General features: G+C 50.6%; 1 protein-coding gene across 5 annotated transcripts; it reads right to left on the bottom strand.

The window, feature by feature from the left end:
• Positions 1-45: 45 nt before the first annotated feature.
• Positions 46-27,505, bottom strand: OTUD5 (OTU deubiquitinase 5). Of its 5 annotated transcripts, XM_067023204.1 has the most exons (10): positions 26,953-27,284; positions 26,388-26,872; positions 15,918-16,011; positions 7,841-7,905; positions 7,597-7,753; positions 7,352-7,500; positions 3,327-3,530; positions 1,637-1,838; positions 1,435-1,548; positions 46-1,120 (listed from the first exon to the last, which is right to left on the bottom strand). In XM_067023204.1, the coding sequence occupies exons 2-10, from the start codon at positions 26,409-26,411 to the stop codon at positions 999-1,001; spliced, it is 1,131 nt and encodes a 376-aa protein (XP_066879305.1). In that variant the 5' UTR covers positions 26,412-26,872; positions 26,953-27,284; the 3' UTR covers positions 46-998. The 5 variants fall into 5 exon arrangements, with proteins under 5 accessions (XP_066879305.1, XP_058907408.1, XP_058907409.1 ...); XM_059051425.2 differs by having other exon boundaries at positions 46-1,123; positions 26,388-27,505; XM_059051426.2 differs by having other exon boundaries at positions 26,388-27,077.
• Positions 27,506-27,744: the final 239 nt, after the last annotated feature.

Here is a 27,744-nt window from a genome sequence, read left to right as displayed (position 1 = left end):
AGAGGCTCACCCACCCCGTCCCACACAGAACAGAGGCGCTCAGGGGAAACTGACATTTGGTTTTATTGTGCCAAGGACATTACAGATGGCGGATCTTGCTGACACCTGCAGGGCATGGGTGCCCCATCTGCCAAGGCTGCTCCCACCCCCCACACTCAAATCCTGGGCGGCGGCCATGATCCTCAAAGGTGCCCCCCACCCCGAGATTCCAAAAAGACTGGTGGTGGTGGTGGAAGCATAAGGAATGCAGCAAGGTCAGAGTCTCATTGTCCAAAGCCCACTTGACACCTGCCCCCCCTGCCCTCCCACCCCACCCTGGCTCACACTAGACCCTGCCCACCTCCACAGAGCTGGAGGCCAGGGACATCAATCACATCTTCGTGCCCCGTGGCCTGCCTAACCCCCAAACCAGAGAGATGCCACTTTCATAGAGCCAGTGCTGTTGTCTACATCACTTTTTGATTGGCTGATTTTATAAGATAAAAGTATATTTTAATAAAGTAAAAGATCAACATTGAAGGCTCAGACATTCTTGGGGGTACTGGGCAGGGGATTTTCCCACTTCTTCCTCCCACCTCCCCAGCATCACTTGTGGTGGGGTGAAAAGTTTCTGATCTTGAAAGGAATCGGGGACAGGGAGACTTTCCTCTGTCTGAATGTCTCTCCTCAGGGGCTGCCTGGCTGCCAGCTGGTTTGTCTCTGTGTGCCTCTCGCCTACCTGCAGCACCCTTGCCCGAGTCCCCTGTGGAATGCAGGGATGGTGCTGTGCAGGGAGCAACAGGACACATCAGCTGGCGAAGAGACAGGTGATGATGGTGGTAGCAGTGATGAGAGGGTGCGCAGGGGTGGGCTAGCCAGAGGGAAGTGGGGAGGAGTGAAAGGAGGGGAGAGAGGGAAGAAGGAAGAAGGCAAGAGGGAAGAAAGCCAAAGAAGGTGGGGTGGCACCAGAGGGCAGGAGTGTGGGGGTTGGGAGATGGTCTCCAGTCTCTGGGTCTCCATCAACTCTTGTCTGGGGGTGGGTCTCTGTGCACTTTGTTTTTCTTCATACTGTCTAGGTATTCCTGTTGGGACACTGCCAGCACCGACGCTAGGATCTCATCATCATCCCAGTCGTTCAGGCCTGCTGGGCAAGAGGAAGGGAAAAAGGATGACAGAGCACTTTAAAGCCTGCCTTCTCCTTGCCCTTTGCTGATCCCTGGCTCTGGAGAGATCCCATTCAGGCCCCCATCACTCTTTTCTCTAAGGACAAGACTCCTCTGGGCCTACAAAACCCCACTCAGATCCACCTCTGGGACAGACTCTTGGACCTGAAAAATTCTCTTTTCCTGGGGAGATGGCCAGAGGCCCAAGAAGCCCCCTTTGCAGGACTAGCTGGTTCTTCCATCTCTCCCCAACTCCCAGCTGGCCCCTGGACCCTAGACAGAGGAGGCTTACCAAAGGCAGAGGGGGACATCTGCTGAATGAGGGCCCGGCACTCCAGAGCAGGGTAGAGGGACACGAGGGGAGAAGTTGCCCGGTCGGCCCCTGTCGAGAACTGGCTGCTCGTACCTGGGGCAGATGGACAGTCAGAGGCAGGGCTCAGGACCTAGGCAGGACCTCCTGACCCCTGCATGCTCCCTCTCAGCAAGTCACTGACCTGGTGCACAGGGTGAAGGAGGTTTGGCAAGAGCTAAGACAGTGCCTGGGGAAGGGGGCTTGATGCCCAGCTCGGCATGCAGCTCAGGGTGCTCGGGTGACGAGGCTGAACTCCGCTGCCTTGGGGACCGGCTGGTCCACTCCTCCAGACCACTGGAGGCTGCTGCTGTGGCAGAGCTGCACGTGGCGCTGGCTTTCCGGGGCTGCAGTGAGGACGGAGGAGGAGGTAAGAACCAATACCAGTTGCAACCCTCCTCTGCCCCATCCCCAAAGGGCTCGCTCCCTCCCAGGATCCTGGCTATGATATAGCTTCTACATAGGCCACCACCATTCCTGGTCACACAATGGACCACAGGGTGAAGGTAAGCTCTTTCAAAGCCCCTCTCACACCCTTACAGCCAATCTGACAGGAAACCTCTTACCTCCACCTTCAAAGTAGATCCAGAATCTATCCCCTTCTCACCCCCTCCCTTGCCAGCACTGTTGTCAGTCACCAGAACTGCTACAGTAGCCTTCTCCTTGTTGGTCCCCTGCTTTCACCCTTACCCCCTAGACTCCATTCTACACTCAGCAGTCAGGAGGATCCTGTTAAATCCTAAGTCAGATCCCACTCTTTCTCTGCTCACAACCCTCTCATGGCTTCTGCCTCATTCAGAAAAAAAGCCAAAGTTTTCACCACAGCCCACAAGCCCCTTCCAATCTGGCCCCACCGCCTTCCGACTCCACCTACTACTACATTCTGTTCTGCCACAATGGCCTCCAGGCTGCTTCTGAATCACACCAGGTGTGTACTTACTTCAGGGCCTTTGCTCTAGCTGGCCCTCTGCCTTCCCTGGCATAGGCACTTAATCCCCTCACCTCTGCAAGCTTTTGCTCAAATCTCACCTGCTCTGAGGCCAATCCTGACCATGCTATTTAATACTGTGAACTCCCAGCCCCACTCAGTCCTACTCATCCCCTTTATCCTGCTCTACATCTTTCATCCATACCGCCTCTCAATTAATTTATTCATTATGTTTATTTTGTTCCACTCTGCATAAATGTAAGTACCACAAGTACAAGTATCTGGGACTGCCCGGCTCACCAATATACCCCTATACACTGAGAACAGTGCCTGGCATAGACCTGCAATAAGTATTTGCTCAACGAATTACTCAGCTCTTGCCAATGTCTATTAATCACTCTAAACTCCTTGTGATTCCTCAAATGCCTGGCTGTCATGCCCCACTCCCTGCCCTAAAAATTCAACCTTTCTGTGTGGAGACTGACCAGAGCCCTCACCTTCAATGGTCTCCCAGCCAGGGTCAAGGGTCCCACTGATGCATGTGTTTCCCTTAACAGACAGAATCACTGAGGGTGGAGTGGGCCAGACCTGATTTTACATCCTCAGCACAGAGCCTGCCACACAAGAACATTCAGCAAAAGCCTGTCCCTCTGAAACTATCCATGAACCTGCATGTCGCCACCAGTGGCTGCCCTCCCTCACTCCTTAAAAGAGCTAGTTCTGCACAGGCGTTGAGAGTTCTAAGGCACGATGCCAAGACTAAGGCCAAGATGAGGTACAGACGGGGCTGGGAGCTTCCTTCTCTCCCAGATGCCAAAATTGCTTAGTTTATTTTCTGCCTGTTTGTGGGCAGAACGTGGGAATTAACAGGTTCTTAGCCAGGCTAGTGACAAACCCCAGGACCCACCTGGCTGGGGCCACGGACTTGGCGAGCCTGTTTCTCCTGATCCCTCAGCCACTGCAGGTAGGACTCCCGAGCCACCTGCTCCTCAATGGCCTCATTTGTGGCCTCCCAGTCTGTGGCCCGCTTCTTGTCTTCCAGCATCTGCTGTTCAATCCACGACTCCTCCGATGTTTTTATGGCATTCTTCATCAGGGACTGCTCTGCAAACTGCAAGGAGTGGGGGAGGAACAGTGATGTGGGCTGACACTCTGAACTCTGGCCAAGAGCCAGAACTGGCTCAGGGAGGTGGGCCCACAGGCCCGGAAGAGAGGAGACACAAAGGCAGGTACTCTTACTAAGCAACCCCCTGGGCAGGCTGGCTATTCATCAGGGACTGGGGGAAGGCAGGCTTGGGTTGTGGGACGTGTCATTCCAAACTCCTATACTCAGAAGCTCTGCTCCCAACCCCAAGACACCTCAACTGAAGTACTAAGTCTGGGGCAGTCAGGTGCTCTCCAGCCAGGGCTAGAATTTAAAGAAGCCTCACCCAGTGACGACTCAGTTGTTGAGGCCTTCCTCACCTATGCCCAGATGGGACAAGGAGAAAAGATCACCTGAGAAGTGAGCTCTGTGTGCACAGGGTAGAGGGAGTACTGGGGCATTTAACTGGACAAGAGAACAGTGTCAGCATGGTGTGAGGTGCTGTGAGTTGTGGAACACTGTGTGAGAGTGTTCTTTGTCAGGCTGTGAGACATAAGATTTTTAAAAATGGAATAATGAAAAGTATCAGTGCATATCCCAGGGAATAAATGTGAAGTATTGTTCAGTGAAACTTATTTTAATGCACATATACACACCACACACCAATGTGTGCATGCACTAAGTAATGATGTAAAATGTAATTTTTTACCCATGGATAACAGTCCAAAAAGAATGTAAAACTCTGTTAGAATAAGCCAATTAAAAAATGGGGAAAAAATCTAAACACACAACTTCAAAGAAGATATACAGATGGCAAATAAGCACATGAAAAGATGCTGGGCTTCCCTAGTGGAGCAGTGGTTGAGAGTCCGCCTGCCGATGCAGGGGATACGGGTTCATGCCCCAGTCCGGGAGGATCCCACATGCCGTGGAGGGGCTGGGCCTGTGAGCCATGGCCACTGAGCCTGCGCGTCCGGAGCCTGTGCTCCACAACAGGAGAGGCCACAACAGTGAGAGGCCCGCGTACAGAAAAAAAAAAAAAAAAAAAAAAGCTCAACACCATTTGTCGTTAGGAACTGCAAATTTAAAATAACAACAAGGTACCCATCAGTTAAAGATATTAGTAAGAACTATAGCTTCATGTAGATACAGATGGTTACATATAGAAATATTTCTAGATATGTGTATACACACAGGTTAGTATATACACATATACTTCCTTGCTTTGTCAGCTGAAAGGACCTAGAAACAAGGATACCCCGATAGCAAGGAGCAAACTCAGCACCCAGATGCTGGTTTCTAATAACATTCTCCAATAAAAGGAACTAGGACTCCTTGGAGAAATGGCTGGTTCTAGGAATGGGGCAGGAAATATACAAGGTGAGCCTGGAGCACCTTGTAGTGCCAGAAAGTAAGTATTCAAAACAAAATAAAACAGGGACTTCCCTGGTGGCACAGTGGTTAAGAATCGCCTGCCAATGCAGGGGACACGGGTTCTAGCCCTGGTCTGGGAAGATCCCACATGCCACGGGGCAACTAAGCCCGTGCGCCACAACTATTGAGCCTGCGAGCCACAACTACTGAGCTTGCGTGCCACAGCTACTGAAGTCCGTGTGCCTAGAGCCGCTCCGTAACAAGAGAAGCCACTGCAATGAGAAGCCCGTGCACCGCAACGAAGAGGAGCCCCCGCTTGCCACAACTAGAGAAAGCCCGCGTGCAGCAACGAAGACCCAACACAGCCAAAAATGAATAAATTAATTAAAATAAATAAATAAATAAAACAAAAACGAACAAACCAAGAAACACCCCCAGCTCCCAAACGACACCACCACAATGATGAGGGTATGTCAGAGACGCAAGAACCAACAAAAAGAGCTCACAATAGCCAAAATTGGAACAATTTGAGCATCAAAATAAAAATAGTATTGGATTATAACCCAAAGTGTAAAAGTATTAAAGATATACCCATCCGTCCACAATGATATAAATGATTGAATAAATTAATAACGGAGGATAAGAGACAAATCTCCCTTGCAGAAGAATTCCAAATAATTTATGTAGATACTCTGCTCTAAAGGAAATGGGGAGTATAACCCCTCCTTTTTTTTTTTGGCTGTGTTGCGTGCCTTGTGGGATCTTAGTTCCCCAACCAGGGACTGAAGCCGGGCCCTCAGCAGTTAAAGCGTGGAGTCCTAACCACTGGACTGCCAGGGAATTCTCTAACCCCACTTCTTAAGTGTGGGCTGTAAATGACTTCCTTCCAAACAGTACAGCATGGAAAAGGGGGTGGTGTGGGGGAAGAGTAATTTTACAGTGGAGAAAACTTGATGAACACTACTTCTGCCAGATGATCAAGGTCGACATCAACAGTTATAAATCACGTTCACAGTACACAGTGCTGATATGATGTGATGAGAACGGCACTTTACCACTGTGATCCTCCTCCCTGAAACCCAGAGCCCCAGTCTAATCACGAGAAAAACATCAGACAAATTCCAAAAGAGAAACATCCTACAATATAGCTGACCAGTACTCCTCAAACTGTCAAGGTCACCAAAAACACGAAAGTGTGAGAAACCATCATAGACAAGGGAGCCTAAGGAGATATTGTGACTTTAGTTAATAATGATGTGTTAATATTGGTTCATATATTGTAACAAATGTATCACAGTCATCTGATATGTGAATAATAGCAAAAATGTGCGCAAGGGGGAGGAGGGTATATGGGAACTCTGTACTATCTTCTCAATTTTTCTGTAAATCTAAAACTATTCTAAACAAGTCTACTAAAAAAAATTAGGGCACTCACATTTTTAACAAAAGGAAAAAGAAAAGATACACGTGATCAAACCACAGAAAGTCACAGATGACTCTTAAGTGTACAGTGTTACTTGAAAGAAGCCATTGAAAAAACTACATACTGTTTGATTCCAATTATATGACATTCTAGAAAAGGCAAAACTACAGTCTGTAAACAGATCAAAAACAAGGAAATTCAGAGAAACTGGCACAGAAATATGGTCTTTAGTTAATATATCAATATTGGTTCATTAAGTGTGACAAATACACTATGCTAATATGTTAATCATAGGAGGGTATATGAGAATTCTATAATCACAATAATTACATAAATCTAAAACTGTTCTGAGATTAAAAATTTTAAAAACAAAACCTAAAAACCTTTATGTTAGAGGGTGTGTTGGTGTTAGGGTATGTTTCCTAAAATGAGGCAGGAGCACTTTCTGTTTGTAGGAAGTGAAACCTGAATAGAAGATATCAAAATCCCCAGCAGACAACTGTTTATGAGACAGAGAATCAGAATCTGTCAGTGTGTGCTGAGAAAATGTACTGCCACCTTCTGAGCACCTACTAGGCACCAGGCCCAGTGTTAGGCACTTTCTGTATCGGCCAAGCTGCCAGTCAAATTACTTGTACAATCTGCCTTAGGTCCCAAGCCAGTATAAGTGGTGGGGCCAGGCCTACACTCCAAGTCTCTGTGACCACAGCTGTCTGTACCTGCTGAGGTTCGGAGGAGGATCCATGTGGGTGCCAAGACACCCAGACCAAGCCCTGGCTCACAGTTCCCAAGTGTGACTCCATACCCCAAAATGCCAACCCTTAACAGGCACAAAAGATGGGTGAGCCAGCTCAGACAGGCAAACCAAGACCACAGAATGAGCCCTGAGAGATCACCTTGGGTAACTTCCTAACTTCACAGAGGTGAGACCTTACGGGCGACTCAGAGAGGGGACAGGATATTTTTGTGGGCTAGGGGCAAAACTGAAACTCCAACAGAGATTTCTGGTCTCTATATCCAGCATCCATTCTGGGCACGGGGACCTGCTTACCCCCGGTTTGAATGATGGCAGGCCCAGCCCCACACCAATGGTGGCCTTGTTAGGATTCACCACTGAATTGTAGTGGATATTCCGATGGTAGCTGACACGGATGGGTTCATCCTCATTTTGATGGATCCCATGGAATGTGTTGATGGGTTCTGCAGAGAAAGAGAAGGAGGGAGCATCCACAATGGGCTGGGTGGGGCAGGCTCGGGCCAGGCGTGATCAGTCGCTCACCAACACCACAGAAGTACCTGTGCTGTACTGGTACACCTCCACGGGCCGGTTGTACATCTCTGCCATGGCCTGCATCTCAATGTGGTTGCCATGGCAGTTGTTTTTCCGCTTCCGGTTGATGTAGGTGGTAAAGTCCTCTGTGACATAGTTAGAGAAGTAGTCGGCATTCTTCATCTGCAGAATAGATCAGAGGAGCAAGCTCTATGTGGAGAAGAGATCCTCCCACTCTGCCCCCACCCCAAGGTCTCTGCAAGGTCTCACCAGATAGTCCATGCAGTGCTTTCGCACAACCTCATGCATGTCCTGGTCTCCATACACCTGGTCAGCTGCGGGGACAGAAGGAGAGGCTGGGGTCAGAGCTGCCACCAAAGAAGAGTTCTGAGTCACAGAACATCCTTGGGGGTGGAGGGCTAGGGGCCAGGGAAATGCCCTTTCCTACCCTAAGGCATGGAGAGTTCTTGGCCTTGTGGGCTGGAATAGGGTCATGAAAAAAGAGGCAGGCAGGGACAGTCTTTAAGAACAAGAGTACAGGTAAGAGGGACACAACCACAGGCCTCTTGGGAAGATGATTTTGTCAACAAATATTTTAAACCCCTAAGTGGCCTTAAGCACCTTCAATTCCACATACACCCCCCCCCTTCACTTTTCACATGAGAAAACAGAGGCTCGGGGAGTTTGTGGCTTGACCAAGGTCACACAGAAGTCAAGTCTGTGACAGATTCAACTCTAGAATTCAGTTTCCTGACTCTCAGGAGTCAGTATGGTCTTTATAAGGTTAAAAAAAAGGAAAGGAAAGGAAAAGAAAAAACAACTGGGCTCTAAGCCCAATTCTGCTAGGTACTAGTGAGCAAAATGACCAGAGGCAAATGACCCAAGTGTCCTGACCTTCATATGCCTCGCATGTAAAATGGGATGGAGCTGGATGACTTCCTGGCAGGCCTCTCGTGGGATTAATGAGATAACAGGTGTGAAGTGACTAGCACTGGGTTTGGGACAGAGCAGTCACTCAGAGCCCCCTTTCCTGTAGTGGGGCCTGAACGTGCAGTACCGTGGAGGTGACAGAGGTGAGTAAAATCCTGCCCCTATCCGCAAGAAGCATGTAGTCTGTAAGAGAGATAAGACACGTATGCACCTAACTTAAGCTTAATTCAGGAAAGGCAGCCTGTGGCCCAAATGGTCCAGGCATTATAGGGTTTTGGTCACAATAAGAACTAGGCTCCCTCAGCCTCACTTAAGGATGTTCAAACACGCCATTCCCTTTTCAAGACATTATTTCCATCCTCCTTGTCTACCTACTTGTCAAATAGTAATGTATTCTTAAAACAGTTCCCCACCCTCCAGAGCACCTCTATCACCAGATTTATCAAAGGTGCATACAGACTTCATCTGCCTTATCACACTGGGTTCCCACTGAGGGCAGAGGGCAGTTCACATCCAAGTCCACCCCAGCTCAGAGCCTGATGCAGTGCAAGAAATTGGGAACAGTTTGCTAAGTGGATGGGAAGGCTGGGGGAGCCAGGGAGCCTTCTCCCTGAGAAATTAAAGTGGGCTTGAAGATGAGGCACTCCTTATGTCCACTGGCTAAGACGAAGAGGGAATTTCCCTTTGTCTCCCCAGAGGACCGCAGCTCTGACGGGATCCCCCTGGGGCACTGGGACTGGGGCAGGGGCAGGGGCAGGGGCAGGTCCCGCAGGGAACAATGCAGAGTTCTTCCATGACAGCCAGTCTACCTCTGTGAAGAATCGCCAGAAGAATGCCTTCGCTGCCCTCCCCTTCCTTCCCTGGAGGGTTATGTGAGATAAGGAGAAACAGGCCACTCTGAGATAGAAAACGGGGCCCATGCCTGTCTCACGTCCTCCTGGAGGTGCAGAGACCTGAGAGGGATGGGGAGTTGGGGCTGTGAAGGCGGGAAGGGGTAGTCCCTTCACCGATGTAAACAAGGATGTGGGTTCTGTGGCCACACTCTCCCCTGCCCCACCCCCCAGCGGCACTTCCAGCAAGTCACATGCCCTGTGCACAGGCTGGGGGCCCCCTGCCGCTGCCTTTCTTAGAAGCCAGGACCACAGAACCCGCTGTGGCTGCCGGAGCTGCCCGAGGAGCTATTTCTGTAGAATAAACTTGGGGTGCCAAAGAGGCAGTGCTGTCAGCAGCTGCAGTAAACAGGAACTGAGATAGAAGTGAAGGGGTTAAAAAATAGGGGTTGGTCTGTCAGGCTCAGGCAGGTGGCTGAGACGTTCCTAGGGAAGGGTCAACAGGTACTTCCAGGCCTGGGAGGTAGATCTACCCGACCTAGATGCCAGATGCAAGAAGTTGGAGGAAAGAGGGGAGACTGTGGACAGGGAAGGGAGTTGGGGGAGAATCTTCCCATGAGGGTCCCCCCATTGTCCTGTCACTGACTCCTTTGCCTGACAGAAAGGCTCTTCTGCCTCCTAGCTATGTGGCACTGGAAAAGGCCTTTAACCACTCTGGGCCGCAATGTCCTTATCCATAAAGTGGGGGATAGTAACTCCTCTTCCTCTCATGGGGCTTTGTTAAGACTACAGGGGATGGTCTGCCGAACACCTAAAGCATACTAGGTGTTCAAGAGACAGGGCTCCGTTTGTCATAAGGAGGACGATGACTTCTTCAGATAGCTAGCCACCCACAAGTCAGCTAGAATGTCACCGGAACCACTCATTAAGCCCTTCCTCATTTCTGTTGCACTTCATCAGCCAGAGGAAAGCCCCAAACTCGAAGTCTAGGTTGTCCCTCCTCATGAAGGCAGAACTGGTTCTCTACCTTTGCTGAATCCAAAGGTCCACAAGCCTACATTCTGTGCCTGTAGTTCAAATCTTTAGCAACCAAACAGGCCTCACAAAATGAGTTCCTTACGTGTGGGCAAATTATGACCTTTTCTACTTATCTATAAAATGTAAAATACCACCTTCTCTACGGTACATGTATTTAATCACAGCTTTTGGGAGGGGGGATACCCACCTCACTGGTTATAAGATGTACCCTAGTTTGGGGATCATCAACATGGAAGAAAATGTGCATCTCTGAACCAAGGAAACAGAGCAACAGTACCTTGCCAAAGAGGGAGAGTAGAAGGATCTTTTGAATGACATAAGGCAGGAAAAACACCCAGTGCAGGGCTAAGAACACGGAAATCCTCACTCAGGAGATGCTTGTCTGATTTTGCCAGCCCTACCTCTGTCCTCCACAAAGCCCTCATCCTCCCGAGAAGGTGGCACATGGAACCACGGGCTGAGTTGGATTTCCCTGTGGGGTCCAAGGTGGAGGGAAAGGGCCCAGTGGTCCTGCAGAGGTAGGGGAATTCACAGCACTTGTTTTGATAGAAACCGAAACTCCTCCTCTTGCTGACACTGCACTTGTGGGCAATCTGCACCTGCTCTCCCCTCCCAGAGTCCAGCTGGAAGAGGGTCCCCACTACCTCACCTCTGTCCCCAACCCAAATAGGGCTCAGAAATCCTCAGTACAATACTACAATTGGTTCCACCAAGGCCTTTTCACATTCTAACTCATTCCATTCTTACCCCCAAAAACCCCTACTTTACACAGGACAGATACTGAGGTACAGAAATGTGGCATAGTTGGCCCAAGGTCACACATTTGGGTGGTTGAAGGAGAGGCCAGGCTTTCAAGGAGTAACTGGTAACTTCAAGCACTGATGCCCCAGGTGACGTTACCACCACTCCCAATCCAGCTATCACCTTAGCCACCTGACTCCCTAGGCCAGGCCTGATCTTGACTGCCTCAGTTTCCCCACCAGCACAAGCAGGAATCAGCTGGAATGCAGGAAAGGCCTGAAAGTGGGCAGAGATTACAGATATCAGGTGCTGTACCCCTCACTAGGGCCACAGAGGTCAGCATGAACTTTCCCTCCCCACACCCTACTTCTGTCCTTTCTCTGAGCATACAGAGACACCAGTATAGAAATGCATATGTGCATGCACACAGCCAGCAGATCCTGCCAAAGATGTTCCCTGAGGCCAAATACCCACACAACAACCCTCACAACTGCAGAGAACTATCGCATCCAACAAGCAGATGCCCTTGCCACCAACCAGGAAAGACTGAAGGCTGGACAAGATATGAGGCTGTACAAACTGAGGACCCCTCCACACCTCCTTCCTAGCCTTTGCCAGGGGGCCTGATGGGAGGGGGGAATAGCCAATGGCTCTAACAGACTTGTCTCGACCTCCCTCCCCTGCTGCCTGGGGGAAGGTCCCCCCAAATGTACTCACTATTTGTTGAGGAATTATGTGGAAGAGCAAGACATGAGAGCCTGGACTCTCTAAAGAGTTTAAGGGGAACTTCATTGGAGGCCCAGTGATTAAGACTCCATGCTGCCACTGCAGGGGGGCATGGGTTCAATCCCTGGTCGGGGAACTAAGATCCCACATACTGCATGGTGCAGCCAAAAAAATAGTAATAATTTTTTTAAAATAAATAAAGAGTTTTAAGTACAAGGCCCTACAATTTGTTTTAGAGGCACCTGGGGATTACCTCCCTACCAGGCTGCTGCCTGCCTGCCTGCCTACCTGCCTGCTGGAAGAGCCACAGCGAGTTCCACCGAGGACAGAAAAGGAAGCCTGGTGTGTGCAGGGAAATCTAAAAACAAACCATACAAATGTGTGTACAAAGCAGCAGGGGGGACAGGACCTGCTCTATTCCCTGCTTCTCTCCTGGCCCAGTGGGAACCCTGGCCCCACTGAGGAGATGAACCAAAAAAAAAGGCCTCACCTGCCTGTCAAGCAGCTGTGGTGCATACCTGGCCTGTGGCCCCAGCTACCCCAACTGCACCCTCAGCAGGGGAGACAGCAGAACTCAGCCCTCTCAATAGCCTGGTCTCTGAGATGCCTGCTCCTCTACTCAAGAATGCCCATTGCAGGACTTCCCTGGTGGTCCAGCGGTTAAGAATCCGCCTTCCAATGCAAGGGATGTGGGTTCGATGCCTGGTAAGGGAACTAAGATCCCACATGCCGCAGGGCAGCCTGCATGCCACAACTAGAGAGCCTGTGCGCCACAATGAAAGATCCCATGTGCTGCAACTAAGACCCGACGCAGCCATAAATAAATAAATAGATAGATAAATAGATAGATAGATAGATAGATAGATAAAATGCCCATTGTAAAGATAGGAACACTGAAGGAGGCAGGGCAGAGAGAGGTCAATAGAAGCTGGTGTACATGGTGGCCCAGGGGATTTGTCTCCTTCTGGCCTGCTTCAACCTCAAACACCAATGTTCTGATACTGGCTGGGTGACCTAGATAACAAGGCCCTGACTTTCTCTTAAGGCCTATTTCCCTTTTATAGAAGAGTCAAAATTGATCTAAGATCCATTCCTCCAATGCTGATAGTCCATGTTCCAAGACCAAAAAGGTCCAGAGCAGTGGGCCTCACTAATGTTTCTGGGCCCCATCACTGTAACATGCACAGTCCCAGCTGTATCCCCAAGGCCCACGCAGACACACGCACATGTGGCTGCCACTCTGCCCACAGAGGCCGAGGCCAAGGCCAAGACCAGGGCCAGGGCCAGAAGTTTTTGCTGAGTCAAAGCCATAGAGAGAGAGGGAAGAGAGATGCAGACTCACGTTTCCAGGAGGAGGCTATCTGAGCACAGCAGGGGCAGGGCGGACCACAGGATACCTCTGGGACCCAGGCTCCCAATTCCACTCCACCCAAGCCTGTGCCAATGCTCACGAGTTCCCAACAGGTGGTGGTGGAAAAGAGAACTGGGCACAAGCAGTGGATATTGGTTCACACTGGGGACACCCAGACCTCAGAGGTAAAACAGAGGGTAGAAACCCACCTGCCTCAGGATCCTAAGAGTAGAGGACCACAGGCTCCTAGTTGGAAGAAGTAAGACCCAGGGAGGTCAAGGAATAAAGCCAAGGTCACCCAGCCAGTTGACAGCTAAGCTAAGAAGCTAGGGCTTCCCTAGGGTCATAGAAAGAATGTGTCCTTTGGACACCTCTCGGTTCCCATGCAGTTCTGCCACTAATGACCCTGAGCATGTCACTTCCCTTTCCTGAGCCTCAATCTTCTCACCTGTCTCATGGGATAATGATCACAATTTTGCAGGTGAACCTGAAGCACCCTGAGGAACGCCTAGCAATCAGTCAGGGTCAAGGAACGACAGAGTGGTCTCTATGTTGGTCCCCCCTCCAACTCCAGCCCTCAGTTACGTAGTCCTTCTACTATTCAATATGTGGCAGCCTGTAGCCCTTCTCACCAGAGCCTAGGGTAACTACCACCTGTCCCTGTCCAAAGCTAGGCTGGAAGCAGAGGGGCAGCAGAAAGCTTGAGGATAAAGTTCCCTTCCCAGGCACATGTCCTGTGCACTCTGCCCCAGGGAAACCTCCAGGTGACGCCTAGAGACCCGGGGGTCATGTACTTCTCAGGGAGAGGCCGTGGGGCTTCTGAGGTTTTATGAAGAAAACCCAAGGGCAGCCCAGTCAGAGGAAATGTGTAGCCATAGTGCTGATAGGGAAAGGCCTTCAACCTGTCATGGTCGGCTCTTCCTGTAAGCTTAGGCCCCTTACTAGAAGGCCTCAATGAGGGGGAAGGGTCACAAAGTGTTTGGGGAGAACAACTAGATGGACACACACTTAAATTTTGTTCTTGACATGGGTTACTGCCAAGCCAGGTCCTCACCAGGCCCAAGGTCTGCCTCAAAGACCACCCAAGTCCCAGATGCCCAGCTGCATTCTCTGACCCTCACTCCACCAGCAGGCTTGCTTACCCCACATTCAACCTAAGGTCTTGGCACAGGCCTAACACCTAATGGGCCCCCACCTCTTCTTCCTTTGTCTTCCTTTGGTCCAAGATGCCCCCAAACCTAGCTCTTTCTCTAGGAAACATCCCAGGGAGAACATGGACTTGAGCTACAGGGCTAGGAAGGTTGGAGTTTTTCCCAGCCCAGCAGATTCCATTGCCTGAACCTCTTCTGCTTGGTAGAATAGGGAGGCAACCACTCACCCCACCTAACTTTCTTTCACCCACTCAAACATTTGTGGCTCTGAGGCACCACTAATAATAGCATTCAAGCTTTATCAATGCTACTGTTCCATGAGAGTCTACCAAGTCAGGCACTAAAGGGGTTTACTAAAGTAATCTCATTTAACCATTATAACACTACATCTTTTAGCCTCATGGTACACAGGTACCTGAGATAGAGAAAACAGGCTCAGGGGAAAAAGAGGTGCTTGCCCAGGGGCACACCAAGAATCAGTGGTAGAGCCAGAAGTGGAGCCTGAGTCAGTCCAGCCCACCAACAGACGTGAAGGGTCAGCACAGACTAAGAGAATAGCAGACCCAGAAGGGATTCAACGAGCCCTTCAGAATCAACACCATTCACAGATGGGAAAATGGAAGTTATGAGTCAGGGGGAAAACCAGAAGAAAGGGCTTCTGACTCCCAGCTCAAAGCTCCTACTGGAGGGCACTTTTCCTTGGGAGATATCAGAGCTCCAAAGGGAGGCTCAGATCACACTCCCAGTTTCCCTTGGACACCAGCACAGGACCTCACAATTGCTTGTTCAGTCAGAGATTCAGAGCCAGAGAAGCTTCAAAGGTCTAGCTCAGACTGGACAGTAGATGGTATTAAGGAATTATTAATCTTGTTAGGTATGATAATGGCATTTTTGTTATGTTAAAAGAGAAAGAGAGGGCCCTTATCTGTCAGAGAAACATACAGAATTATTTATGAATGAGATGATGGGGTTTTGCTTTAAAAATACTCATTTCAGAAGAGTAAAAAAGAGTGGGTGGGGTAGTGATGAAACAAGGCTGGCAATATGTTAACGATTATTTTGAACATGAATGATGGGTACATGAGGGTTCACTATTCTTCTTTCGTGTAAGTTTAAAAAAAGTTCTATGATTCCAGGGTGACAGCTGTGTGCTGCAGTTAACAGGCCTCAGACTAACCTAACCCAGACTCCGACTTCCGACTGTTCTATGTACTCTCTGACCCTAGGTAAGTCATTCCCTATTTCTGAGATGCTTTTCTCATCTAACAACTGGAAGCAATAGTCCTACACTTACCTAGCTTGGAGGAGAATTAAAAGGGTTTCCTGTAGTGTCTGACGGAGCAATCCGTCCCTAAGTAATGTTACTTTCTTTATCACTATTATTGCTGTTATTACTCTCATACGACCATACTGCCTCATGACTGAGGGCTAGAGGCCAGATACTGACTTGAGGCTGGGGCCTGGAGTCCCTAAAAGACCAGCTAACTCTGCCCCCAACCCTGTCACACGGGTTACTCCTGACAACTGGGACACAGCTCAGGGGCAGCCCTAGGCCCTTGAAGGCTGAGGCAGAGACTCACCTACAGCCCGGAAGAGACAGGCGCCGTCCTCCTTCATCTGCTTGATGATGAAGCCCTTCTTGTCTCGCAGGGCCTTTTCAAACCAGTGCTCCTGCTGGAGGGAAGAGGTGGGGGTCAGCAACAGGAAAGGCCTGTACCCTCGCCCCAGGGCCCTGCCCCTGAGCTTCCAAGGGGCCCAGATGATTGGCTGAGAGGACAATGGGCAGGGTCCAGTTCTCTGCCCTGCTTGACAACTCTGTGCATGTGAAGCAGGAGGAGACCCTTTCTTTTAAGGAATCAGTCACTGTGTGAGCAGACTTGCTCCCAGAGGGGTCTCAGCTTCCCTGAGAGCAGAAGCCCCATCTGTATTCTGACCACTGCCGACCATGCTGGGAATCCAGTGTTGGGCCTTCCTCTAGGCAGCTAGAGGCCCAGACCCAGCAAGTGCCTGGGGGGAAAACCTGGCTCTACCTCGAGGAGTTTCACCTGGGGAACCTCTAGTCACTTAGGGTAGGGGAGATGTTTAGGAGGGAGTGACTGGCAAGAGTCTAGTTCCTGAGCTCCACATACAGCTAGGGAATGCCAAGATATACTGTATAAGGCAAAACATATGCAAGGTATGATCTCACTTGTGATAAAACACATTTAACATACATATATGCATGTGTATACAAACACACATGCACACAAAGTTGGGAAGACTTTACACAACAAAATATTATCCCTAAATGTTGGTATTATAAGTGATTTTACTTCACCACCTCCTTTATAAGAGGTATACAATGCCTTACCAAAAATTCCAAACTTCTAAAAGCTTTGAAAATCAAGTCTTTATCTAACTCACTTAGCATCACAATCTGACCTGAGTTGACAAGAACCCGTTTATTCCACTTAGAGGCGAATATTCAAACATTTCTATGCAGAAACATTCAGGTGTTTGACTATGAGGTGTGGCTATAGACCCCACGGGAGGTGTTACATCATACACAGTACACATACCAGGTGACTTTCCTAAATTCTGAAATTTTTCTGAATTCCAAAGTACAGCTGGCCCTAAAGGTGTGGGGTTAAGTGAATCTGTACAAGTGTGTATTTTCAGATGTTTTTAAAAAAAATAATGGAGAGGGATTTCCCTGGTGATCCAGTGGTTGAGATTCCATGCTTCCACTGCAGGGGGCATGGGTTCAATCCCTGGTCAGGGAACTAAGATCCCGCATGCCGCCTGGCATGGCCAAAAATAAATGAATGAATGAATGAATAAATAAAATAAATAAAGGATAGATGAATAGGCGGAACATACAGGATGTTTAGGGCAGTGAAACTGCCTAAAACTGCTGCAGTTAAGAGGACAGGTTACATCATTATACATTTATCCAAACCCATAGAATGTACAACACTAAGAGCAAACCCTAATGTAAACTATGGGCTTTGGGTGATTATGACGTGTCCATGTAGGTCCAATGTTTGTAACAAATGTACCACTTTGGTGGGGGACACTGATTATGGGGGAGGCTCTGAATGTGTGGGGGGTCAGGGGGTATATGGGAACTCCCTGTACCTCCTGTTCAATTTTGCTGTGAACCTAAAACTGCTCTAAAAAATAAATCTATTAAAAAATAATGTCCAAGTGTCACTTAAAACATGTTTTCCAAAAAAAAACACAACATGTTTTCCATCTCAAAACAAAACAAACCAGAAGCAGCAGATCTTTCCCAGCCTCCTTGCGCCATCTGCTGGCCACCAGAAGAAGCCAGCCTGAGCCCGCATCCTAGGGACCAGAAATCCCAAGGCTGCTCCTTGGGGACACGACCCAGCCTAGGGATTTACAGGATCTGAGCTAACGCCAATCAGACAGAGGAGGTCACCTCTCTGCAGGCCATTTTTAGCCATCTCAGGTGAGAGAAATTCCTGGCAAAGTAGGAAGCACAAGGTTTAGAGGTTAAAAAGCTCTGGGTTCCAACCCCAGCTCTGTCACTCACTTGTTGCATGAGTTCATGTAAGCTACCTGAACTCTCCAAGCCTCAGCCTATCAAACGGGGGATATGTGATCTGCCCAACAGCTGTCAAGAGGTTCAGAGGAGCTTCAGGACCTGAAAAGGCTTTCTAAACAACATACCACGCTCTGGTGAGGTGGTCATCAGTAACAGAAGGGGCAAGACCAGCACAGACAGAGATGACGTACAACTGAGAGGCCCTCAGAAAGTCCCAGGTGAGTGGCTAGATAGGAGGGGATGAAGAGAGGGTGACAAGGGAATAGCCAGTAGCCCCACCATCAGGGCCCACACACCAGGAAGGTGTGGCTGGCTTTCCAGAGATGACAAAGGCACCTGGAAGCTCTTAATGGGCTTCCACAGCACAAAATCTTGTTTGTGTACAACATTCCAGCAGTCCAGGTGTCCCTCCTGCCCTGAGGCTGTCACACTGGACTGGCCTACTCCAGCCAGTTCCCCTATCCCTGACCTGCAGGGTCAGCCATCTCCCAGCACCATGGCGCCTGCCCTAGCGAGGGGTCTTCAGCAGGGAAGCTGCAACTATGACTACAACCCCAGACTGGACAGAAGAAGTAGTTCTAAAAAAGCAGGGCACACAGCAACCTCCTGCCCTCAAGTATGGTGGGGAAAGAGATCGAGAGGGGACAGGGGATCAAAGAGGACAAGAGTGGCTCCTACTTACTCATCCAACAAAGGTTTACCAGGCAGCTGCAAAGTCAGACCCTGGGCTGGCAATGAGGACAGAAAAACGAATCAAATTTGGTCTCAACCTCGATAAATTTATAAACTGCTAGAGGGGTGGGGAAACAGACAATGTCCACACTGAAGTGTGAGCAAGGGCTTTGACAGAGGTGAACACAGGAGTGCTGTGAAACAGAGGAAGGGACCTGGCCAGTCATTAAGGCTGGCACTTGAGAGGAGGTGCCACCTGGGTAAAGGAGTAAAACACCAAGACCTCCAGAAACACTTGTTAATTGGATAAGAGACCACTTCTGTTACTCCAGGGATGCCAGAGGCCCAGCAATGAGTTCAGCAGAGCTAAAGTCCTGGATAGGACTAGGCAAGTAAGCAAGGCAGGGCCAAGAAAAAAGATGAATCCATATTAGCCAAATGCCTGGCCATGCCAGGTGCCAGATGCAAAAGGTGACCTCATTTAACTGTCCTATCACAGCTCAGGTGGCAGGAAGCATTATCTTCATTTTACAAAGGCAGAAAGGAACTGGGGTTTGGGCACCAGCAAAGCCTAGTGTAAAGGCAACAAGAGAAGCCTCATGAGTCACAGCATGGAGATGTACCTGGCAGCCCATTTGGGAAAATCCTGATTTGTCCTTAAAAATGAAGAAGGCCTGAGCATTCCCCTTGCACAAGCAAGGCTTTGGTACTGGGTCAGCCAGACTGGCATCTGGGCCTGGATCTGGAGGTCAGACCACTAGCCACCCACTGCCTTTGGCACCAGCAGCCTTTAAAGCAGGCTCTGGCTAAAACCCCTTCTCTCTCTCCCTCTGTGGGGAGAAAACAGGGACGTCATGGTCCTGGGCTCCAAAAAGAGCTTAGAGTCCCAAGAGCTCAGAGCACAGTCTTTTCCTTTCCCCAGCTGGACAGGAGCCTCCAAGGAAGGTGCCAACTTAAGAGTTGTTTAGGAAAATGGCCCAGGAAGTAAGGGCTGGCGGGAGTGAAAGGTGGGAGCTGGCCCAGCCATAAGCTACATCAATGTCCAGGCCTAAGAAAGTCAAATCCAGACCCTGGGATGTCCCTGGCGGTCCAGTGATTAAGAGTCTGTGCTTCCACTGCAGGGTTCAATCCCTGGTTGGGGAACTAAGATCCCACATGCCATGCAGCACAGTCAAAAAATTAAATTAAAAATAAAAGAAATAAGGGCTTCCCTGGTGGCGCAGTGGTTGAGAGTCCACCTGCCAATGCAGGGGACACAGGCTCGTGCCCCGGTCCGGGAAGATCCCACATGCCGCAGAGCGGCTAGGCCCGTGAGCCATGGCCACTGAGCCTGTGCGTCCAGAGCCGGTGCTCCACAACGGGAGAGGCCACAACAGTGAGAGGCCCGCGTATCGCAAAAACATATATATATATATAAAATAAAATAAAATAAAATAAAAATACAAAAAGTCCAGACCCTGAATCTTCCAAGCCCACTGCTGAACCTGTGGGTGACTCCCTCCACATCTCTGAGCCTCCACAAAGGGGCTGGGCAAAGCTCTCTGACACCTGGGGATCCAAGGTGCAAGACTGCAATCTACTGGTCCAAAGGCACAACAGAAGTTGAAGCAGGCTGTGGGACCCAACTGACTTAGGTTTCAATCCAACTCCACTAACTATTAGCCATGTGATGAACTGCTCTGAGCCACAGTTTTCCAATCTGTGAAATGGGATAACAAGTCTCCCAACAACAGGGATACTGGGAAGACTCAAATATTATAGGTCTTTGCCCAGTACGAGAGCACTTAATGAGTTCCCTTCTTCACCCTGGAAGGGAAACAAGAACACTCCTGTAGTAGGATGAATAATGACCACCCAAAGACATCAGGCCCTAATCCCTGGAACCTGTAAATGTTACAGGAAGAGGATCTTTGCAAATGTGGTTAAGAATCTTGCGATGGGGAGATTATCTTGGAGTATCTGGGTAGGACCTAAATGCAATCACGACTGTCCTTAGAACAGCAGAGGAAGACCTGATATCGACAGAAGAGGAGACCACCCATACACAGAGGAGAAGCAGGCAAAGGTCAGAGTGATGCGGTCAAAAACCAAGGAATGGAAGCAGCCACCAGAAGCTGGAAGAGGACTGGATTCTCCCATAGAGCCTGTGGAGTGAGTGTGGCCCTGCCAACACCTTGATTTTGGGCCCAGTGAAACTGATTTCGGACTTCTGGCCTCCAGAACTGTGAGAGAATAAATTTCTGTTGTTTCAAACCACCCAGTTTGTGGCAATTTGTCACAGCAACCACAGGAAACAAATACAACCTCCTTGTAGCACTCCCTAATGTGAGCTGTGAGGCAACGTGGCAATGCTCACATCCCACAGGATCCACCCTGTTTGAATCCCCCCAGAGAAAGGGTTAGAATTAAGGCTGCAGGGGCCTGGAATCCCCCCTCCCAGCCTGGGAAGCTGCTGACTCTGTCTATTGATGAATGAGTTGCCACTGAAACAGGGAGAAGGCAGGGGGAGATGGCAGCAGCAGTGGCAGCTCATAGACAGATGTCTTCCCAGAACCCACGGCCAAGAGGTTTTTAGTATTCTGGGCTACACGGCTCTGTCCCAGCAAGCCTGGTGCCAAGACCACCCCTCTCTCCCCCAAAATACCCAGGAACACTGGCTCTGCTCCACGGGCTAAACATAGGCAACCCATCCAATGAGAAACAGACAGACACACTGCTAAGGATTAACACAAGCTCTCCAAGGCAGAGGAATCGGAAAAGAGCAAAAGGCCCCAAACCTACTGCCAGGCCACTGGGGCGGGGGATGGGGGGGATTAAAAAACGAAGATTCTATTATTCTGCAACAAAAAGAAACAAAGTCCTGATGCATGCTACGACATGGATGAACCTTGAAAACATTATGCTAAGTGAAAAAACGAAGTCACAAAGGACTGCATGTTGTATGATTCCATTTATATGAAATATCCAGAAAAGACAAATCAATCAAGACAAAAAGTAGATTAGGGGTTGTCAGAGGCCAAGAGCGGATGAGGGGATGGGGGATGATGATGATTCAAGGTTTCCTTCTGAGGTGAAAAGACTGTTCTAAAATTGACTGATTGTGGTGATGGATGTACAACTCTGTGAATACACTAAAAGTCACTGAATTGTACACTTTGAACTGGTGAACTGCATGATGTGTGAATTATACCTCAAGAAAACTGTTAAAAACACACACACAGGGGGCTTCCCTGGTGGTGCAGTGGTTGAGAGTCCGCCTGCCGATGCAGGGGACATGGGTTCGTGCCCCGGTCCGGGAGGATCCCACGTGCCGCGGAGCGGCTGGGCCCGTGAGCCATGGCCGCTGAGCCTGCGCGTCCTTTCCGGAGCCTGTGCTCCACAACGGGAGAGGCCACAACAGTGAGAGGCCCCCGTACCGCAAAGAAAAAATAAATAAATAAATAAATAAATAAAATAAAATTGACTGACTGTGGTGATGGATGTACAACTTTGTGAATACACTAAAAGTCACTGAATTGTACACTTTGAACTGGTGAACTGCATGATGTGTGAATTATACCTCAAGAAAGCTGTTAAACACACACACACAGGGGGCTTCCCTGGTGGCGCAGTAGTTAAGAATCCGCCTGCCAATGCAGGGGACATGGGTTCGAACCCTGGTCCGGGAAGATCCCACATGCTGCGGAGCAACTAAGCCCGTGCGCAACAACTACTGAGCCTGCGCTCTACAGCCTGCAAGCCACAACTACTGAGCCTGCATGACACAACTGCTGAAGCCTGTGCGCCTAGAGCCCATGCTCCCCAACAAGAGAAGCCACTGCAATGAGAAGCCCGTGCACCACAACGAAGGGTACCCCTGCTCACTGCAACTAGAAAAAGCCCGCACGCAACAAAGACCCAACACAGCTAAAAATAAATAAATAAATAAAAATTAAAAAAAGAAAAAAACAAACACACACACAGGGACTTCCCTGGAGGCCCAGCGGTTAAGACTCCACGCTTACACTGCAGGGGGTGCAGGTTCAATCCCTGGTCAGGGAACTAAGATCCCATATCCCGAGTGGTGAAGCCAAAAAGTAAAAACAACAACAACAAAAGAAAACAAAAAACACACACGCAAAGGCCTACAGCACTGGCTGGGGAGAGGGAAGCTGGTAACTGCTTGAAACTTCATAGAATACTCCCAAAAGCCAAGGTGCCCCACTCAAAACTTTCACAATGGATGGGTGGGTGTAGGGAGCAGAGAATTAAAGAGATTACAACTAGCTTCAGAACAATGAGTACAACCTCCGTCCTCACCACTACCCATTTTATGGATGGAGAACCTGAGGCCCAGAAAAAGGAACTGCCAGAAGATACAGGACTCAAACCCAGACCACCCAGACCGAGACCACTTCCTGCTATACCACTCTGCCTCCTCACCAGAGGAATCAGCAGGTTCCTAGAAGCCAAATGAAGGGTCTTTGCCAACAAAGATCAGTTGCTGCAAAGGCTCCTAGAAGAATCCAGATGATCCTGGGGAAACTTCAAGAGAAGAATCAGCCAAGGTCCAAGGTGGGCCAGGTCAGGTATTCATACACTCAGTAACCTTGGGTATGGGTGGACTTTTGGCAGCTAAGCAGGAGATCCTGGGATTTGAACTCAGGCCTGCCAGCTCCAAAGCCTAAACTTTTTCTATACACAACCCTACCTCCAAACCATCCAAGAGGTCTCCCAACAGGCAACCCCCAAGCTTATTCACCACAGCAGGGCTGTCCACAAAAATCACTGTCTGCCAACCCTGAGCCTCACACTGATCAGGCCACTTATCCTGACCACCAAGCTTGGATGGTTGAGAGGGAACACAGGGGCAGGGGAGGGAGGAGAGGAACCCAATTCTGCCTCAAAAGACACCTACCGTTCCCTGTCACCTTCAGGCCCAAAGGGCTTTGGTGTGAGCTCCCTAAAATCCCAAAGCTAAACAGTACCTCACCAGCTCCTTACCTGACCAAAGAGAAAACTGTGGCCCAGGGAGCACAGGCAGATCTATTCTGGTTCATCCAGAAAAGCCCCATCAGAGCCAGGGTGAGAACCCAGGCATCCTGCCTTCAGTGCTAGGTCCACCTTCTCCCACCACTTCAGCACACGGGCACCCTTCACAAAAGGCTCTGTGGGGTCCTCAAGCTCAGAACGCTCAAGCCTTCTTTTCGTAGGGGAGACTCTCAGCAAGGTAGCCATAACTGGGAAAGGAAACCCCTGACAACACCACTTTCCTAGCACTGGGACCCCCAGGGTGTCAAAAGGGCTCCTAAAGGCAGTAGATACAGTAACAGCATCAGGACAGACAAGAAGTCTGAGTAGTCACAAGGACCAGATTCACCATCTGGGCTCCCTCTCAACAACTCCCCTCTTTCCCAAGGATCTAATTGGCCTCTGGGTTACAAATGCCCCCAGTGACGGTTCAGGACCAAGCCTAGGGCAGCAGGAAGAATCTCCCCTATTTTCATCCCCAAGTTCAACCAGGTGAAGCAAAAGAAGCATCTTCTTCCTCCCTTTGTCCCAAGAAGTGGGAGGACAGGAAGGGAAGGTATCATGCAACCACAGAGCTTTACTTCCATGTTCTTATGGGAACAATTACAAGGGAGGGACTCCTAGCCCAGGAGATGCAAAGGGGATGTAAGGAGGTGTCTTTATAGTCACCGTGGAAGCACATGACTTTCCCTCTCTTCCTGGGACTCCTCGTTTCTGTGGAGAACGAAAGGCACACTTTACTGCAATCAGGGAGAAGAAACAACTCCTGGTCCTCACGCTGGCAGATGATTTATCCTGCCTGGAGAAGTAGTAATGCATGGAAAGGGAACAAGAACGGGGGCTCAAAACCAGGCCCTGGCCCCCATGAAGTATACAAAGATTTACCTGAACCAAGAGGGAGAGGAATGTGGGTAGAGAATTTCTTGCAGTAGGGATGTCCCAAACCCCTTCCCTGTCTCTGGGAAGAAAAAAGCTTATTGAAAGCAATTCAGGAAGCTCAGAATATTTCCCTGATCCAGGAAATTAGAAGCATAGCTGGGTCAGGGAGAGACTCAACACATCTCCTAGCTCTTGAGGGTAGGCCTCGGTCCTCATGTCCCCAATACCTGACAACTTTCTCACAGAAAGTAAGGAGAACTTCCTAGCCTGAGCAGGCTCAGGTAGGGAGTTCTTATGACTGTGAAAAGCATCCAGGTCCTTCTGTCCAATGGGGGAGGCCTCAGGCCACATTGGGGAGGACTTCCCGTCCCTCTCCCAGGTGAGAAAGGATTGCCTAGTTGGTGGGGAAGGGAGGGGAGGAGGAGCCTCACACCCAAGGGGGGAGCTCAAGCCCCTCCCTAAGGTGAAGGCTCTCTTGTCCCAGAAGGGAAGCTCAGGCCCCTGAGAGGAGGCTCAGACTCTTTCCCCCAGAATCCCACCTTACCCATGTCCCCAAGAGTAATGAGCAGCCTGCAGGACTTAGTTCAAAGTGGAAAGGGGGCTTAGGCTCAAGTCCCCAAGGCATGAAATCTTATGCCCCCAAAAGGCCTCTAAGACTGGGGTACACGTATGCTGAGAGAAAGTTCAAACTCATGAGGGGAGATGCGGAACCCTATTCCCCAGGAACTCTACCCATGTCCCAAGGGAAGGGTCTCAGGGCTCAAATCTGGTCAGGGGAGACCTCCTGTTCCTGAGGAGTACCTTAAGTTCCTTGAGGAGGAAGCTTGGACCTCACCTCTAGAGACACACTGCTCACTGGGGTATGTATGCATCTCTTGTCCTTGAAGGAAAGCTCAAGAGTCCTTGGCACAGTGTGTCTCAGATGCCCAAAGAGAATACTCAGACCACTCCCTGAGGAGAAAAGTCCCCTAAAGACCTCTATGGAGGAGTATCAGTTTCCTGAAAAGGCTTCAGACCCAGTCTCTGAAAGCCCCAGTCCATAAGCAGGGGGAATCCTAGGTTCCAGTATCCGAAACAGTGAGTCCGATTTTCTTGAAGAAAGCTTCAGGCCTGGTGCTGGGTGGGGGGTGTCTAGATCTTAAAAAAAGCTTAAGCTCCTAGAGAGAAATTCAGACTCTTGTCTCCAAAGAGGTCTCAGACCTCTTAAAGAAAACACAGACCCTTGTCACTTAGAAGGGGGTGAATCTCATGTACCCTATTAGACTTTCTGGTCCCAGGGTGTTGGTTTTGACCCTTATTCCCATAGGGAAGGGGATCTTAGAGGAGTATGTATGTGTGTGTGTCAGGCCCTTGACTTCTAGAAGAGAGAGTCTCAGACCCCACTGCTGCATGGTCCTGTGGTGTATCCCCCTAAGAGAAGGGGATTGTCCTATATAGTGTCTCAGAACCCTGAAACGGTTTTGGTATCTTGGAGACACTCATATCTCTGAGATCTCCACCTTACTTGTATTCCCTGGAGAAGAAGTCTTAGACTCTTATCCCAGAGGAAAAGAAATCTCAAGTCACTGAACACAAACCAAGGTCCTTTGGAGAGTCATGAGACTCCCCTCTCAGGAGGCATCTTGCCTGTCTCTCCTGGGGAGTTTCTACCTATTGGCCCTACACGGTGAGGTCCCTGTGCCCAGAATGACAACTACAGGCCCTAGAAGACACCACAGACCCCACTTCTAAATCCTCCATCTTATCTGGGGCCTCTAATCCCAAGTCCTTGGCGGGGGAAAGAGGTTCTCTCACACCCCCACTACCAGAGAAAAGAGTGCCAGGCTCAGAGAGAAGACAAAGGCCCCTTGGAGAGATCTCAAATAGCCTTCCTTGGGTCCCTACCCAATCTGGGCATCCCGTCCACCATACCCAGTCACCCGTCACCCCCCGCCCATACCTGCTCGACGGTGGCGGGGTCCATGGCCTCGATGCGTGCTGCAGCCGCTTCATACTCATCCTCACTGTTGTACCCTGCGCCGACCTCCTCACGCTCAGGACTGGCTCCGCCAACCGCGCCAACCCCAGGGGCTTGACGCCGCCGCTTGCTGTGACCCGGCCCAGAGCAGCAGCCGCCCACGCCCACGGCACTGCCCACGCCCACCACCACGCCCGCCGCACCCACGCCAGTCGCCGTGGCACCCAACGCGTCACTGGCACCGCCGCCAGGACCGCCGGGGCCCCCACAAGGAGGAGGAGAGGCCTGCTGTGGCCGGGGGCCCGCCACGGCGCCAGGCGGCACGGCCAGCGCCCAGCGATGGAGGGCACCCGGTGGCCCCGGGAGCGGGCCCTGAGGCGGTGGCGAGGCTCGAGGACGGGCGCCAACAACGCCCGAGTCACGGTCGCGATCGCCGCCGCCCACACCCGTGCCGCCGCCGCCCACGCCTACACCCCCGCCGCGGCGAGGCGCCGGGGGCAGCGGCCCGGGCGGCGGCGGCTCGTTGGTGGGATCGGCGTCGGGAGGCGGTGGTTTCTTTTTGGGGAGAATAGTCATGGCTGCACCGCTGAGTACCCCCCAGCAAACTCGGCGCGGGGCACGCCGGGAGAGGACCCGGATAAGGGGGGGCTGCAGTGGTGCGCGAAGCACGACGGGATCGCCGGGACCCGGATAAAGAGATCGAGGCACCGATTCTCGAACCGTCAGCAGCGCGCAGGTCACCGGCCGGAGAACCCGGATGTGAAGTCCAAGATGAAGGCTCACGCAGCAAGCTTGTCGTAGCCTTCTCTCCCAGTCCAGCAAGTTTATTGCTATGCTCCTTCCGGCCTTCGGCTTCAAAGGAAACAGAACCAAAACAAGCACCTCTTCGCCCCGCCCCCTCGCAGGTTCTTGAACTACCGGGTGGGGCCCGGGGCGTTGCGCAGGCGCGCCGGGGCACAGCCCCGCCTCTCGCTCGGAAGTACGTGGGCAAAATCTTCGCAGCCGCCACAACAATTGAGGGCACCAACCAATCGAAGCGGTTGCGTGGGTCCTCGATGATGCCCACGAGCCAATCAGAAGCGAACGATCGCCCTCCCCTGCCCTCTGTCTCAGATTTCAAAGTCGGCACCCTTGTTTCTTGCCTTTCCTCTCGGTCCCGTCGTGCTCTTGTCTCCCCGAGGTTCTGACTCGCAGGCAGGGGTACTGCAACAGGACAGCGTGGCCTGCCCCGCGCACGACAGTTTTTAAATCGCCTCCCTTCCGGGCTTCCAACTTGGCCCCAGTCAGCCGGACTGACTGGAAAATATCAACACTCCCAGAGCTTAGCTAGCCCCTGAAG

This window comes from Kogia breviceps, chromosome X (genome assembly GCF_026419965.1).
Source record: "Kogia breviceps isolate mKogBre1 chromosome X, mKogBre1 haplotype 1, whole genome shotgun sequence".
NCBI classification, from domain to species: domain Eukaryota; kingdom Metazoa; phylum Chordata; class Mammalia; order Artiodactyla; family Physeteridae; genus Kogia; species Kogia breviceps.
Note: the sequence above shows the minus strand (reverse complement) of the source record. Positions and strands in the feature narration are given on the sequence as shown.